This window comes from Pollicipes pollicipes, unplaced genomic scaffold, assembly GCF_011947565.3.
Source record: "Pollicipes pollicipes isolate AB1234 unplaced genomic scaffold, Ppol_2.1 Scaffold_4881;HRSCAF=5763_pilon_pilon_pilon, whole genome shotgun sequence".
NCBI classification, from domain to species: domain Eukaryota; kingdom Metazoa; phylum Arthropoda; class Thecostraca; order Pollicipedomorpha; family Pollicipedidae; genus Pollicipes; species Pollicipes pollicipes.
This window is the reverse complement of record NW_023596576.1, coordinates 58228111-58244626: the sequence shown is the minus strand read 5'-3', so window position 1 is coordinate 58244626 and position 16516 is coordinate 58228111. Positions and strand designations below refer to the sequence as shown.

General features: G+C 61.4%; 2 protein-coding genes across 2 annotated transcripts in view; one reads left to right on the top strand and one right to left on the bottom strand.

The window, feature by feature from the left end:
- Positions 1–16516, top strand: part of nudC (nuclear distribution C, dynein complex regulator) — a 69529-nt gene that overhangs the window by 3746 nt on the left and 49267 nt on the right. Inside the window, exon 5 of the mRNA XM_037224424.1 lies at positions 655–822. Within this exon, the coding sequence (XP_037080319.1) occupies positions 655–822 (168 nt within the window). The remainder of the gene's footprint in view (positions 1–654; positions 823–16516) is intronic.
- Positions 5535–16162, bottom strand: LOC119101146 (uncharacterized). The gene is made up of 4 exons (XM_037224428.1): positions 15961–16162; positions 11797–12009; positions 8597–8804; positions 5535–6153 (listed from the first exon to the last, which is right to left on the bottom strand). The coding sequence occupies exons 1-4, from the start codon at positions 16018–16020 to the stop codon at positions 6134–6136; spliced, it is 501 nt and encodes a 166-aa protein (XP_037080323.1). The 5' UTR covers positions 16021–16162; the 3' UTR covers positions 5535–6133.

Here is a 16516-nt window from a genome sequence, read left to right as displayed (position 1 = left end):
AGCATGGAGACAATGTGGCGTCGCTGGCTAGAATTTCACGGCTAACTTAAAATGCGCACCATGGCATGCCAATTAACACAATAACTGTTCTGTTAGTTGGGATGCATGTTGTCAGGTTATAGCATTCTTCAGGGCCTGCTTATCAGGAAGCATAGCCCTGATAAAGCTCTTTACATTGATTAGCTTGGATCAGTGTCAAGTTGTAGCTGTTACCGGAATTCGGTTTTCCTTGTCCTTAAGGCATGATTTTCATGTGCATTATGGCTGCATGATGGGAATGCGTGAAATGCGTTTGACGTGTGCAGGTTAAATGGTTTAAGTTCGGGAACTCAGCCAGTTTGGAGTGGATTGCCAGAACGTGTGGGGAAAGATGACTGGATGGCAGCAGAGCACTTTCTCAGTGCATCTCTTCTTATGTTTTCGGGGAGAAACTCGACAGCCAAATGGTCTGGGCCTGTCTGTTATTTAGTTCATTGCCTGTCTCCTCTCAGTGTATGTGCACAGCACACTCCTGACCGCAGTAATTGTTAGTTGTTACTGCGCTACTACAGCAACATTATTGGGGAGTAAGTGCACCCCACCAGCCCCGAGCTAGGCAGCTCATTCGCGCGTGTTCGTACTCCGGTTGTCTGCAGTGTGTTCCCTCCATCTCAGGCGAAGGGGGCGGCGGCCACGGCCCCAGCGAAGGCGGAGGACGAGGACAAGAAGGCCGAGTCTGGGGACGAAAGTGACGAGGAGTCGAAGGGCAAGCTGAAGCCTAACGCAGGCAATGGCTGTGACCTGGACAAGTACCAGTGGACCCAGACGCTGCAGGAGCTCGAGGTCAGTCGGCCACCTGGTGGCGGCCGCGCGCACTGGCAGTTTGTGTACGTGGTGAGGGTATAGGTGGCTGCACTGTGCGAGGCATAGATGACGCTTGCGTCACGTCGCGCCGCGTCTGGTATGCGTCACGCCGTAGACATGATGCTTGATTTCGTCATATCGTCTTTTTATGATTTGAAGAATGAAAACTAAGTCAGAGAGACCAGAAAGCTCTACCCGTCTGTATCTTGAGTCTGAGAACAACAAAAGCCCTTAGTAAGTCCAGGTGTGCATATAATGTCAATGCAGCCTGAGTTATGTGAACTAACAAAAGCGTTGACATTCGTGTTGGAACACTTGGCGTATCTTTGATTGGTCGGCCAAATTCACGCGCATGTCCCTCGGTAGTCCAAAGCCAGGACGTCGCAAGTACCAACAACCTTATTTTACACAATGGCAATCTTTATGTTTTTGCGACAGATCTTAGAGACCCCGTGACAATTGTGATTGTTTGAGCAAGAGGACTTTGTATCTAATAACTGTTTCATAGATGTTAGTTATTGGTACCCAAATTTAGTCATTAAGCAAATAAATCAAATTGTGTATCTTTTCCCTCATCGGTAAAGCCAGCTTTCCCCATGACGGTGTTCAGGCAAAAAAGACGTATGTAAAGTTGACATTTTATGAAAGAGCTTTGCAGTCTTCCTTTGTGGTCAATGGGAATTAACAATATCTGGCAGATAAATATATCTGTGTGCATAATCTTTCATACGTGTTGACCAGCCAACCTTGGAATATTACATCATCTTTTTATTCTTCAAGTTTTCCGAACCTTTTGGCCGGAGGGATTTCAGGGATCCCAGCTCACACTTTGCCGCTCTTGTTGCGTGATCTGGAGCCGACTTCTCCCAATGGTAACCATAGCTGCTGTACTTGCTGGACGCTGTGTCTGGTCCTGCGGCCTTCGCGGCCCATCGTTGGCCGGTGCCGCCAGCGGTGCCTGTCATCACCCACCCCACCCCGCGCCGCCCCGCGCCTCCTGGAGCCGGGCAGGCGGGGTGGACGGGCGTGGGCGCCTCGGGCTGACACCAGCGCCCGCTCGGCTCCGCGCCGCCGCCGCTGGCTTCCGCTTCCGCGAGGTGCATCAGCAGTGTACGGTGTCGGACCGGCATCGGCGCCCGGCGGAGCGGGTCGGGTGTCGGCTGGTCGGTACGCCGCCCGCTGACAGGCTGAGGTGGTGCGCGTGGCAGGGGGGGGGGGGGGGGTGCGCGGGGAGGGGGCGGCGGTCGACGGCCGGTGTGGGGCGGGGTCGTCACAGTCGCAGGTGACGAGGACCAGCATGTCTGGACCGCAGGCGGTGTGACGACCTGGGCATCGGGAATTGACCCCAGAATGACGATGTGCGCTGAAGCCAAGCAAATGAAACGTGGATTATCCGGATGATCGTTCCCGGTCGGACACTGCAAGTGCTGTCAGAGGTAGAGCACCACGTGTTTGGTCGAATATTTACTCTGCGCGCGTGCCGGGGTTTGGCTTGTCCGCTTGGGTCTGCTAGTCCAATTTTCCAGAATTCGTCCTCAAACGCTCTTATTTTCCGTTTAAAAACCAATGTGGCGGACTGTGTATCTGCTTGACTGCTTATCACTATCAAAAAACCTTTTTAGCTCACTAAGCGTGTTTAGGTTTTTCCTCTAGCAGCCAAAATGTTTCCTCAGTCACTGGTGGGCTCGATTGCTTATGCAATCATTCTTCTTATGTGTCCTGGCTCCTCCCTTCATCTCACAATGTGGCGCCTTCCTTTGTCACGGGAGGCACTGCGGTCGCCTGCCATGAGCGGCGTTGCGGCCACGGGGACGGGCGTCCTGTCCGAGCGACCGCACACGCGCCGAGGTCGAAACCCGGTGGCGGGACAGCCTGCCCGGGCCGCGGCGGCGTCCCACCATTTACCTCTTCCCTTGGTCACGCAGGGCTCAGTGGTCAGGCGCGGCCGCAAGGGCTGTGGTAAACTGTTAAGGGAAGTTTTGGAAAACTCCTGCAATGTAAAAGGGTTTCCAAAGCAAGCCTTTGTAATGAGCGGTAAGAGAGCACGCAAGGCGCTATGTCGACACAGTGCTATCCAAATAATTACAGCAGTTTCCGTGGGGTCGTGACTGAGTCTCATGATCATGAGATGGCTGACACAATATGGTATTCAAGTTGCCACGGTAGTCCCGATTACTAACTATGAGATCAATTCGTGTTCTCCAACGCCAAAGCGAGGGACAAAGCCAGCCACAAAACCTGACGGTGAATTGATCAGATCCTTCAAACATCTGTTCTGTTGTTGGCGGCCATCCGTCTCACGGATATTGACAGCCGTACTGGAAATGGGTTAGTGCTGGGTAAAGTAAACTTTCCTGCTTTAGACGCGAGCGGTGATCAAAATCACCTGCCTGTTTATGTCTGTGACTTTTTCAGGTGCCATGGACAGATATATTTAGTCAAACGCATAAGTTTTCAACGTAAACCTATCTTGATTCGCATGCACCCGACACAGGACTCAAAGCGATCAGCTAGGCGAAAAGCAGCCACATTGCCCCCATGTGACTGTCGCGTGACGGCACCCATGACTGTCACCGTCTCAGCGGGCCTTCAACGCCCCGCAGAGGGCGTTCTGTCGTCCGATGTGCGTCACATTACAATGTATTTGCGACAGCGTTCCCGGCGGCTCGCTGCCTTTGCTTGGCTCTGCCATCACCGCTGCTTCATTCATCACGTGAACACGAACATCATGAATGGCCATGCATACAGACGGCCTTGCCGTGCCAGGGCGCGGACGGAATGCTGCGGTAGCGGGTGCTCTCCAGAAGAGCTGGATTAGGACGGTGCTTGGAGGCCGGATCAGACGGGGTTTCACGTCGGCAAACTACAGCTTGCCGAAGAATGCCTTGAACAGGCCCGCTGAAGGCATCGCGCTGATTTTTCGTGGCCTTGCTAAGCCCGAACACTGACGTTAACGTGGCCCTCGCGGACCGTTGGTCTTTACTGGGTATTTGTTGAGGTTTTGTTCTTATTGCATACAAGCGGCGCGGGAAATCTATGTATATAATCCCATAGTCCTTTATAATCCTTACCATGGGATTCCAATAATAATCGGTTATAGTGTGACTGTTCTCCAAGCTGAGCTTTCGATGATCGGCTTTGGTATGTTGGAGAGTTATGAGCTAATTTCTACGGGTGTTTAGAAATGGCCTATGATTACCGGCGAAAAAGGATGGAATTACCTTTGGTTTGTTGCGCTTCATTAGCGTTGTGTGCATGCTTCAAATTTCGTTGTGGTGAATACAGCATTCATTATGTAGGGGTGACTTGGTTGTTTCGTATGCTTCAAGTGGTGTATTTATCTAACCGGGATGCATTCCCCCCCCCCACACTGTCATGCCTCTCACTGGTTGTTAATGTGTGAGGAGATGAGTTTTTGGACACGCTATCCTTTATGTCAAAACTGGCTTGTCACGAATAGGAGAAGGAGCAGCATACCGGAAACGTTTATTCTTGTGGGTTGCTGCAGGGGTGGCATTTTTTCCAGTCGGGAACTGCAGCCCTCTCCCTTCCCCAGCATGGAGAGAAAAGAGAGCTGTCCCCCAAAATCTTGTGATGCCTCGTTTTCGGCGGACTTGAAGGTGGTTTAGCCATTCTTGTCTGCTCCGCCCCTCCCCCCTCCCAAAAAACTTCTCTGGCAAAACCACGCCGCTGCTTCGACGGTATACTCCATCCCTCCCAAGAGAGTGATTTGACGAATGGTTTGATTTGAAATGGAATGAGTTGGTGAATATGTGGACTCCCTTCTCCAGCGTATCTCTTTGCCCACAAAACAACTATTGACGTATATGCTTTCGTACCTTTCTAATACTTAACAGAACGTAAACGGTGTTTCGCACCTATTCTAACTATTCCGTGAAGGGGGCGGGAAATACAAATCCCGCGAGATAAATCCCTTCGCACAACCTGACTGACTTCAGGGCAGCCCGATGCTGGTGAAAACTGGGCTGTGGCAAACGAGTCCTGGCATTAACCTTATCTGTGGGTCAGTCCAGGTGTAATAGGAGCCGATACCAGAATCAACCAAATGCTCGTCAAGCCTAGGCGGATTCAATCCCTCCGAAGGTCTGTGGGTTGGAATCGCGGATGAGTGAACCGATATGCTTTAGTCATCGATTCGTCGATTGAGTGCCGCACAAATATCAACAAAGATTCGAGTTTGTTTGTAGCCCATGATAGCAGTTCATTTCGTAACCTGGTGTTGCGGAAATCAACCCCATCTGTGTGAATACTGACTGGAAGCCACGTGTTCCTGAGTCTGAATCGGAGTATACTGAAATTGACTGTGTTAATCGTGGCAGGAGTCAGAATCAAGTCAGCGGGATGTGAAGCCAAGTCGGATCGACAGAGCTGACGTGGTGACACGCAAAGTTCTGGTACGCAGCGGTCGGATAAGGAAACCGAACATTTCCTTTTAAATGTGCTGTCGTCCATGACATTTGTTTTAGAACGCCGCACGGCCTTGACGCATGAACTGTGATGGCAGTTGCGTGTTAACCAGTATCTGGCGGTCATTTTCGTTTTTTTGCGAATAGGATTACAAGCAGTCCTCGAGAAGTTCGCCTTGAAGCTGTGTGCAAGCGGTTAGGCGGATTTGATGTTCGGAATTTCCCACTGTGTGGGTTTCTCAGACCGCCCTGTAGACTGCAGCCTTTGATAAGAATATTTTATTTACACCGACCACTGACAGTCAGTAAACACGTGAGCAAGCTCAGGTCACTATTTACAGAGACACTCCTGAAAATCGCTTCGATGGGCACGGCACAAACCCGCAGTCGGATAGCGTGCACAGTCCACAAAAAGGGAACCGCCGCCACTAAGGAAGTATTAATTCGACCGACATTTTTATCTCCCGACGCACGCGCCACTTAGCGTGCGCCGGCATCACTGACGGTGGGAAAAGTACACCGCTTCGACAAGGCGATTGGAAATAAATAGCACGCGCTGTCGGCCCATTTTTACACATATGCCCATTGCGACTTGACGTGCGTGTCCAGTTAGGTACGCGGCGCGACCGTGGCGCGCGGCGTGGCGCGGTGCGTCGGAGCTGCCGTCCGCGACCGAGCGGGGTCGGCCGCGCCCCTGGCCGGCCGAGCGTGGCCGGGCACGCCTCCGGCGGCCGGCTTCGGACCGGGCCGGGTGGCACGGCGGTGGTCCGTCACTCGGGGCCGGCGTGGGGTCGGCCCTGCCCCCGCTCGGCGTGGAGGGCGACGTCCGGGGCCGGCAGGCGGGCCCTCCGCCGGCGGCACTATCACCGCCTCCACAGGTACACTGGAACGGAGGAGACGGCGGCGTCAGCTGACGCCCACGGCAGCTGCAGATACGCAGACACACGCTTCATCGGGGCGGGGGGGGGGGAAGGATTCGACGCTCGAAGCAGTGCCATGGGGGGGGGGGCACACAACCAGGAATGGGTGTGGTACCTCACGCTAACGGGACGGGGCGCTGCGGTCAGTTTGCGGAGGCGGCGGCGGTGCGGTTGGTGGGCCGCGTCGGTGCTGGTTGGCGGTCGGAGAGCGAACAATGCCAGTCGACTGCCGACCATGGGCGCGCGGGACAAGACAGACCTTGGCCTGCATGGCGGGCGGACATAACGTGGCAGGCAGGACACCTCCGCTTTGATCTTATCGTCGCACTGCAACCGGCGCCTATTTCCGTGGTTTTGCTGGTCTGTTCGGCAAACCGCGCCACTGCTAGCGCATTCGGCCACCAGGAAGCCAGAAGTGCGTGCTCTGTGATGACACGAACGTCGACTAAGGCTTTGAATGCCTGCCGGATTGCGGAGAATCAGCCTGCTTGCACTGTGGGCGTGTGTGTCATGGCCAAGTGGTCCACCCCGGGTGTTGATCAAACACAAACATTCCGGAGATAGCGTCGGAAATGGCGGGTGAGGGCGTATGTGCATGGCTCTGTGGACAGAACGATTACCACTGTCTGCATGTGCTAAGAGCACGGCGCATGACAAGGCCGTCCAAACGCCAGATAGCCCGCACGAAAGCGTAGCATCCCTGCAGCGCACAATAAGACCTGGCTACCGTCGCCCGGCGCGTCGCACTGCTGTGACGTCAATGCCTCCTCACACATGGTGCCCGCTCCGCCGGGAGTCATGGCCCGTCGCCAGCCGTGCCGCCCGCCAGACGAGACCTCGGGCGCTGTCGGCGGCGCCGGCCGCAGGCGCCGGCCACCTGTGCTCGGATGCGTGGCGACCTTGCCGCGCTGACCGCCGGCCGGCACGGAGGCCGTAACGTCACGCCGCCGCCCTGCTGCCGACTCATGACGTGCCGGCGCTCCTCCCGCGCCGACGCGCGCCACGTGCGCCACGTGCGACTCATGCTCGTGCGGCGGACGGTACCGTTCGAGATCTGCCGCGCGGTCTCGGCGCGGGCCGGGGAGGCGGCAGGCGTGCCGGCGTGCGTGTGGTGTTAGTCACAGCCCGCCGGTGCCAGCTGCGGCGGCCGCTGACGAAACGGACCGCCTGATAGCCGGCCGGCTGCGGTCAGGGTCACGCCGGCCGGCCGGCCGGCCCGGCCCGAGGGTGGTCGGCCGGTCCCAATCAGTGTGGGGGCCGTCGCGCCGCCAACTCGGTCAGGGCTGGGGCGACGGGGCGCCTGACCAGTCAGGGGATGGCTCGGGACGCCGTCTGTGACCTGGCCGTCTGTGGCAGGCCGGCGGCGCTCTTTTTCACGGATCTGACGGCCGGGGCGCCGCGTCTGACCGGCCACACAGGTCTACACACAGGCCGGTCATTGAGCCCTGTGCGAACGACCCGCTGGAAGGCACGTCTCAGGCGCCGTGCACGCCGGGAGGCGACGCAGACAAGGTAATCCGACGGGCTGCTCCAGAGCGCGGCGCCTAATCGACCCCGTCAGCTGGCTCGATTCACAAGCCCGGGCGGCGGCGGTGAGTGACGGCCGACCGCGCCGTCCGCGCCGATCGCCGCTGAGCCCCGCCGGCCACCAGCGCGGCTGTCAACGCAGCGGTGGCGGGCGCCCGACCGGCCCGACCGGCCGACCGGTCCAGTGGAGCGTGCGTGACCGGCGGGCGGACCGTCGGCGGCTGCGGTCGGCCGGCTCGGTTTCCGACAGACGGCGCCGGCGGCGACCTCACGCCCTGCACGCGAGGCGCTGCCGTCCGTGACGTCACTGCCGCTGCGGCGCTGTCGTCGAGCCGAGCGGGCTGGCGATCCGCGCATAAATTAGCCGGTTTGCACGTGCTGCTGCTGCTGCTGCTGCAGCGCTTCCGATCCTGAGTTGCGGCCGCCCGCGTGAGGGATGCCGCCGGCGTCGTGTCGCGCTTCAGGTTGTTGATGCACTGGTGCCGGGGGAGCGCGACCCGCCGCTGGGAGCGGCCGGCCGGGGGCCGCCAAGCCCGGCCCGGCCCGGCTCGGCGGCGGCGGGCGGCCGGCGCGCGGTGGCACGAGGGCGGACGCGCCCAGGTGCGGCGGCGGATGTAACGGTGGGAGCCGGAACACGACCCCGTCCGGCGCACGGCGCGCCAGTCGGCGTGAGCACGCGCCGTGCCCCGAACGGAGACGGTGTCAGGGAATCGGGTAGTCACGCAGAGGACCGTGAAGACCGCGGCGCCCGGCGTACGTCCGCATGTGGACAGATGAGAGTGACAGTGGATGACGGGGACGATCGCAAGCATTCTTCAGGGACGTTGACCAAAGCGTGACTCATGCGTATTCCCCTGAGAACGGCGACATGGTACTCACCCTCCATGTAGATGACGGTGAGAATCATGCCGAGCAGGAAGGACACGCAGAACGTGAGGGTGATCTTGAGGACGGACTTGGAGGCGCAGCAGCTGACTGTCTGCTTGCGCGCCGCCATGGCCGCCCTGGCGTCGATGTACGTGAAGGACGGTGTCGGGCTCAGCGACTTCTTCACCGGCTGTTTCGGCACCGGGATGCTGATGCTGGTCTGGAAGGAGACGATGGCCATGAGCATGGATGGTCACGTGGAAACTTGAACATCTGGCTGCGATTCCATTGGCACACTTGAGAAGCATTGCGACTGGATTAGCGAATGCCTCATGCTGCCCCTGGTTGTCATGTTGGCCTTACATGCCTTACTTTACGGTTTACATTTTGAGCGAGCTGCATAACCGCTGTATTAGAAGTGGCCTTGGCAAGGTGAATGGTGCGGTGTTGGCAAAATAGAGCCCTCTGCAAATGTGCATTGTTAGTCGACGTTCTTAGCTCCTTTAAATCTGGCACGGCAGATTGGTTCTTGTGGGCGCTGGTCGAAATACAGGTTGTTCGTCCTTCAAAGAGAGCGCCCAATAAGGCCCATCACTGGAAGCGATCGGCGATGTCGCACGGCACACCACACAGCCCGCTCTCCGTGTGTCTGACGTCAGCGGTCCGGTGTGTTCGTCTCACTGCCGCCCGGGTCACGGCGGGCGTGCAGCCGCGCCGCGTCGGGTCGCCGCCGCTTGCTCTCGGAAAGGCCCACATCCGGCCGCGGCGGACGGCCTGGCCGGCCGGGTCAGCCCCAGTCCGGCGCCGCCGCGTCGCCGGCGAGACCGCTCCGCCGCCGGACCCGCCGGTCGCCGGTGACCCGCATCAGGTCACGCGAGCACACGTCTGTCGAGCTCTCGGGGCCGGGGCGCTCACGGCCACCGGCCGTACGAGCCATCCCTGCGCTGCGAGAGCTGGGGCGCCAGGTGGCCGCGGCCGCGACCGCCGGACGCCGGGGCGGGGCGCCACGGCGCAGGCGTCCGGTGTCGCAACTCGCAGCGCCAGCAGCTTCAGCCGACAAGGTCACAACCCTACAGCGAGCCCCGGCAGCCGACCGGCCGACCTTGGCGCGCTGCTCGTCCCCGAGCAGGCCGGTCACGTGACGCGTCACGTGGGCCGCCGGTCCACTCGGGCGTGACCGGGTCAGTTGAGCGGGCCTGCGCCCGGGGCAGCGTCTCTCCGCTGTTCACTTGAGCCACACAGCGGGCCGAGTGCTTGCGTGTGTTTTGTTCTAAATTTGCGATTCACGTGACGTGTTGGGAACGGTTGCGGGGTGAGCACGTGGTGTTGACATCGAGCAAGAACCCCCAGTGCCTAACGACGGCATGTTTTCCGTCGTGAAGAACGTAACGGCGAGCCGTCAGCCGAAGATAGCACAGGTGGTCTGGCAGACCGGCCGGACGGTGGTCTGGCAGACCGGCCTGACTTGTCTCCTGGGCAGTGCTCCGTTATGCAGTTTAACCCACGCCACGTATTTAATGGTGTGCGATGGAGACAATGCCTTAATCCGCGTGGGATTCAGCGCCTTGAAGATATTTAGTCCAGCGGCAGCGAAGACTCAAAGGGTCAACTTACAAAGGGTCTAAGTCCCACCGCTGTGACCTGCCCTGACCTGACCTGGTCGGTCGGGGTGCGGGGTCGTGTCGGGTCTCGGTTGACGACGCCAGAGCGCGGGGGCGGCGGACGCAGCGGCGTGCGTGCGGCTGCGCCCCGCACCCTTGACCCGGCGCGCGCGATGCGGTGTGCAGGGCGACGTTGCCTCACTGACGGCCGCGGTGATGAAACCGAGCCGCCTATCGTCCGTTATTGGGCCGCCCGCCCGGCCTCCGGCATCTCCCGGCGGCGGGGCTTGTGCAAGCGCCGATCGCGCAGGGGCACGCCGCGGTGGGCGTGGCGACCCCTCCGCCCGCGTTTTACGAGCCGCGTCTGCGGGCCTGCCGCCGCCGGTGGACCCGCGAGGCCGCGACCGTCCCGCGGGCGACGGCCGGAGCTGGTGGGTCCGGGCGTCCGCACCCGACGACGACCGCATTCAGGCGAGCCGGCAGACCGAACACGGAGCCCGCCGCCGCCGGCGCCGGGCTGCACCCGGGCCCGCGTGCCGACGTGTTTGTGTTTGGCGTCCGGCCGGGCAGGGTTCGCGGCGCCCTGCGTGCGACGGCCGCGGCACGCGCGGGCCCTGTTTGCCCGCCGCCGGCCGCCGCGGCGGTCGGCGGTGCGACCCGGCCTACCTCGTTTGCGGCACCGTTTTGCGGCGGGCGGGCGCCTCGTCATCGTCCGCCCGACCGCTGCAGCTTCCCACGGACCGTGGGCGCCGGCGGTGGCGGACCCGGTGCGGGTTCGGCCGGCGCGGGTTCAGCTGGCGCGCGGTGGCCGCTCGGCAGCCGTCGGGCGCCGTCTCTGTACCGGGCGAGCCGCGGAGGAGGGCGCGTCTCACCGGCGCTCACCAACCGCCGCCATAGCGGCGCCGCTCGGCTGGGAACGGCTCTAACGCTGTGCAGGGTGTTTGCTTGTCATTGGCCCCTCGTTAAACCTCGAATGAGGCCGACAGGCTCCTCTTTGAGAGCTAAATGAGCGCATAGTTGCTTTGACTACGACAATTGCCGCAACGCTTCGCGTGTCACGACATCTTAGCCTCACCAGCAGCTGCTGAACCCGCCATTTGGGTGCCTCTGGCTGGCCGTCTGTGAGTGACGATAGGCTGTTTGGCATGGCGCGGTTCTCGGCTCTCCGTGGAGTTGCCAACCGAGAGGCACGCCCCTGCGATTGGGATACCCTTGGCTGGATGTAGCCTTGGACGCCGTTTGCGTTTTGCCCATGTCGCGGGCCTGGCCTGTCGTTTCCAAGTAAAAAGGACGCCACGCCCTGTGTTTACCGCACCGGTCCGGGCCGGCGCCTGTTGCCAGGGCCACGGGTTGACGCCGCGGTCAAAGGCCACGTGAGCGTCGCTTCCCACGAGCCGCTACGTGCCACCCGTCCGACGACTGGGTGGAGGAGGGGGGGGGGGGGGGGAGGGGCAGCAGACCGGTCCGCTGGCGGAAAGGCCCGCTGCAAGCAGCCCGCAGACGCAGCCGAATGGGAACGGTTGCGAAACGCTTTCTGTGGTATTAATCAGGACAAAAGACTGACGCATGCAGGCCGATGCGAGCGCTGCGCCGAAGCGGGTCAATACTCACGAACAGTCCGCCGGTGGACGATGACATGGAGTCGGCGTCGTCGCTGCCGCTGCCGCTGGCGTTCTCGGCGTCGTAGTGTGCGGAGCCGCCGGCTCTGCCGAACCAGGGCTCGTCCAGCTGCGGCCGGCTCAGGTAGAACGAGGGCCGGCCACTGGGCGCCGCCTCCCCCGGCCCGCTCGGCAGCACCGTGAAGCCAGGTAGCGAGCGCAGCGGCTGGAAACACACCGGCGGACGGTCAGCGCTGTGGCTGAACACAGCTGGGCAGGGCTCGGGGCGGTGGCCGAACGGGCGGTCAGGCGACCAGGGCGGCCGGCTCGGACTAGCAGTCGGGGCGAGGCGCAAACGGGAAATCAGGAGGCCATGGCGGCGGTCGAAACAGGCAGCCGTGACGAGACGAAGACAGGCGCCTGCTGCCGGGTTGAAGGCATTGGCGGGAATTGCCACGGCCTGCCACGTTATGTGGTAACGGCGGACTGAACTCCGCGAGGAATCCCGCTGGGAAACTGATCGGTTCTGATAAGGGGTCTTGTGATCGAGCTGCTTGGCCGCCTGGTTATGTTACGGACACGTGGCAAGCTTTTGGGATCGGAGAATCGCGTTCACCTTTGTTCTTGACTCTCCGCATTATCGTTCTCAACTAAAACACATTCCGTTACTCGTAATTAGTGGATATGTTGTATTTCGTCACAATCTGTGTGCGGACGCGGCATTCCGAAAATTCATCGGTTTGAACACAAAAAAGTCGCCCGATTGAAACCCAAGGCCGTATCCAGCAGTGAGCCTGGGAGGGGGCCAAGTTCGGAATGCCGCGTTGTTTCCCGAGAACCGAGCCGATAGAGGTGAAACATAAGCGTTTTCTCCGCCGTGGGGTCACCTCCACGTTTCCCAGCCCTTGAATCCGTCCCCGGTGAAGCCCGTGTTCAGCCTTCTTTCCGCATGTCATGTTATGAACGCCACCAGCTAGAACAAGTGCTAGCACCAGCCCACTCAAAAAGACACTGTTTATTGTCGTGTGTCGGTGACGTCAGTGGACCTGTTTTTGTTTGCCGGCTCATAACGGTCGCGGGATAGTCGAAAGGGTTTGACAATCAGATCAAGATATCACAGAGGTCAACAGGGCTTGTTGGTCGGGTTTGCCGCGGGCCTGAACACTGGTTCGATCCGAAGGTAAGTGACAGGTATTGCCGGTGCGCGAACAAAGACAACGGGGCGTTCCGTCGACGCTGGGCGTGAGCAACAAGCTGCGGGCGGGGCCCGGTGTCGCGCATTCACGGCATTGCCATACACTCGAGGGCGGTCGTCTGCGTCATGTTTCAGCGTCCGTCATCAGTCGAGCAGTTTCCATTCAGTCAGTGTGCGCCCAAAAATAGGCTTCGTGTTATGGAGACTGCTAGGTGGCCTTGTAGCGTTAGGCGAACATGCATAACATTGCCTGACTGCTGGCGCCACCCCAACGTACTGCGAATTCCGACTCATGATTTCACTCGGGTATGCTGTCCATTTCGAAACGGCTAAGCCGACGGATAATCACGCCAAAAAGACACGGATTCGTGATCGTGGTCCGTTCAGTGGAGCAGTGGCGGTGAGTCACGCGCTGCGCACCCGCCCATGAGGAGACCGCAGCTGCGACCGGCCGTCCCGGCGTACCGCCGGCCGGCCGGCCGTAGACTGCAGCGGCGTTACAAGAGGCGAGCACCGGCGACCGCAACGTTGTATAGGAGCGCACCGCCGCTGTCTCACGACCAGGCCCTTCCCACGGCGCCGGCCCCGGCCAGCCTGAGGCCGTCCGTAGCTGGCACTGACCGGCGCCGGGCCGGAGGGGGCGACCCTGCTCGGGGCTGGCCGGCGGCGCCCTGCGAGAGAAAGCCGGCGGCGATGCTGGCGCGGCCGCAGCGGCGGACCAGCCGACCGGCCGACCGGCATGTGGGGCTGCGGTCTGTCTCCGGTGCGACGGACAGCCTCCCGTCGCATCGCACGGTTGCTCGGGCGTGACGCCACGTGCCGACTCGGACCGTCGCACCTGGTGGTGTGCGGTGCGCTGGGACCGGACCGAAAGACATTTGCCCCTTGTTTCTCCGCCGCCATAGTCGGTAAATATTACAGACAAAGCAACACACCAGACCATTGGTGTTCATTGTTCTCAAGATGCAGCCGTGGGTTTTTGCAGAGCTCTTGCCGTTGACCTCATCGCTTACGTCAAATCGGGGAATGCGAGCGGTGAATACCTGATAGGCTTAATCTGACTACCGACCTACGTGACCTCCAACGGCCTTTGACCTTTAAAAGGCTCGGAAATGGGCTATGTTTACACGTAACTCAGAACGTAACTGCTATCTCTGGTACCAGTGACTTGGTACAATGAACTGTTACATGTTGTTGTGTTTTGGGAGTACGTACAGCATGAATATTGCACTGATCACTACATTACAATGATTACACTGATTACACTGGTCTGAGACCATGCTGTACTGCGTGGTCCGGAAAGGCGCGACAAAACAAAACTCGCGTCTCCTTGCCTTGTGATTTGTTCCTAGCAACGATAAAATATCAGCCTGGTATATAATATAAATATAATATATGCCGATACCGCTGCGGCTCCGCTAAAGCAAGGGCCGGCCCGGCCTCCGCCTCCGGCCGGCCGGCCGGCTGGATTCTAGCTCAAGGCTGGGTTAAGTGTCCGACGGCGCTGTCTGTTCTCGAGCATTACCCGAAAGCTCAGGGCCAGCAGGCGTCGCGCTTGACCGCCCGGACGGTGTTGGCCCGTGCCCGGGCCCTCGCCAGGCTGGGGGTGGACGCGTCGCCTGCCAGCCGATCAAGTTCCGCGCGCGCGCGGTGGTCATCGGCGGCCGTGCCGCCGCCTTGCTGGTCTGGGAATTCCTCGCCGGTCCGGCCAGCCGGAGGCCGATTTCCCGTGATGCTGGCGCCGGGTCCTTGACATGCTTCTGCGGCGCCGCCACCGCTGCTCGCGTGCGCTGTTATTCCAGCCTTGCCAGAAGCAGTCCGGTGCGCCAGTCATTACGTCGGGTTTGACAAAGTCTGTTTGTCGCCTGAACTGTTCTGGGCCCGCCCTGAAGGTCAGGTAGGGGGAGCCGGTTTCGACAGCGGTGTCGGCTGCTGTGCACCGGTTGTGTCGCCCCTCCGCGCGGCTCTCCGGTGCATCTCGCCTGCGCGCCGCTGGTCGGACGCGCCGTTTTTTTATCGCCGCCTCCGCCGCCGCGGTCGGCCGTCGGCCGCGCGGTAGTCAAGGCCGGCCAACCTTTTCACTTTCGTCGGGCTCCGGTCAGCGGCTGCGCTGACCGGGGCCACGCCAGAGCCTGCACCCAGGCCGGCACACCGGCGCTCGGTCAACACGCGCGCGCCCGTTGCGCCAGGCGCGTAACGCGCGGCCCGTCGAGGCGGCGGGGGCGGTCGTTTTCTTGACGGGTCGGCACGAAGCCTTGACTCGGTTGGGGCAGGCGGCAGCCGGCGGGGTCGGGGACCTAATTGTCCCAAATGGGCCGGCGCGGCCCAGGTCGGCCGGTCGGCCCGATGAGGCAATGTGGGCGTGATCGCCGGCCGTGGCGCCGGCGGCGGTGGCGGCGGGCGCGCCAGCAGCTGTGACACTGCGTCCTTTGTGGCCGGGCCGAGTCGGCATGCCGTATGCACACCTCCTGCCCGGAGAAAGCTGGCAGCTGCCGGTGGCTGGCTTGGCCGGTTGGGAAACAGGCGCTCGGTGGCCGGTGCATGCCCGGCCGTCGTGCTCGCGACGGCCGCTGTTTGTGCGACGCGGGCCGGCGGGGCGGGGCTGGCGGACAGGGCGGGCCGGGAGTGCGTCCGCGCGGTGTGATGACCCCGGCGCGGGTCTGCACCCGCCGCGGTCCGTTCCCTTGTCGCGGTGTACGGAGTGCGGTGGTGGGCGATGACCTGGGCGGGACTGACCCCCTGAGTGAAACCAGCCGTCCCAGTGGACGGCGAGTCACTCGCCCGTGGTCAGGCCGGCTGCGTTCATTACATCGGCCGCCGTCACTTAGCGACGGCGGTGGGCTTTGCCCGGCTTGGGTGGCTAGTGGTCTAACCTGACGGCTGGCCAGCCCGCCGTCCTTTGCCAGACAGCTGAGGCTGTCCGGCCCGAGCGCGTGGAGGACCACGTCGGCCGGCAGGCGCGCCTCGCCGTCCGACACTCACCGTGCCCTCGCGTGAGCTCCACTCGGCGTCGCCAGTGTTACGCGCCTTGTCTGCGTCCATGTCGTAGGTTTCCTCCGCTGCTGGTGGCGGGGCCGCCTCTCCGTCCGTGCTCTATTGCAGTTCGGGGGAACTCTCAATCAGCACTGTCCGCACGCGCTCGCTCGGCCGGGCGCTGGACGCTCAAACCGTCCCCGTCGGCCGTCCGGCGCACACTGACTGCTCTCGCCGCGGCCGCCCACCCTAGCTGGGGTCGGCCGGCCGGCCGCCCGCGCCGCCCTCTGGCGCCGGCCGCCGCCAGCGCCGCCGGGCGGCGCCCAAGCGGCTCCGCGCGCCGCGCGTCAGGACAGGTCAGCGGCACGTGGTCAGGGCCTCCGCGGGCGTCACACAGCAGTTGGGATCGGGGGGACCGGCCGCACCAGGACAGTTCAGCGGCGCCGGGTCAGGGCCGGCGCGGGCATCACACAGTGGCTGGGGTCAGGAGGACCGGCCGCACCAGGACAGTTCAGCGGCGCCGGGTCAGAGCCGCCGCAGGCGTCACAGTGGCTGGGGTCAGGAG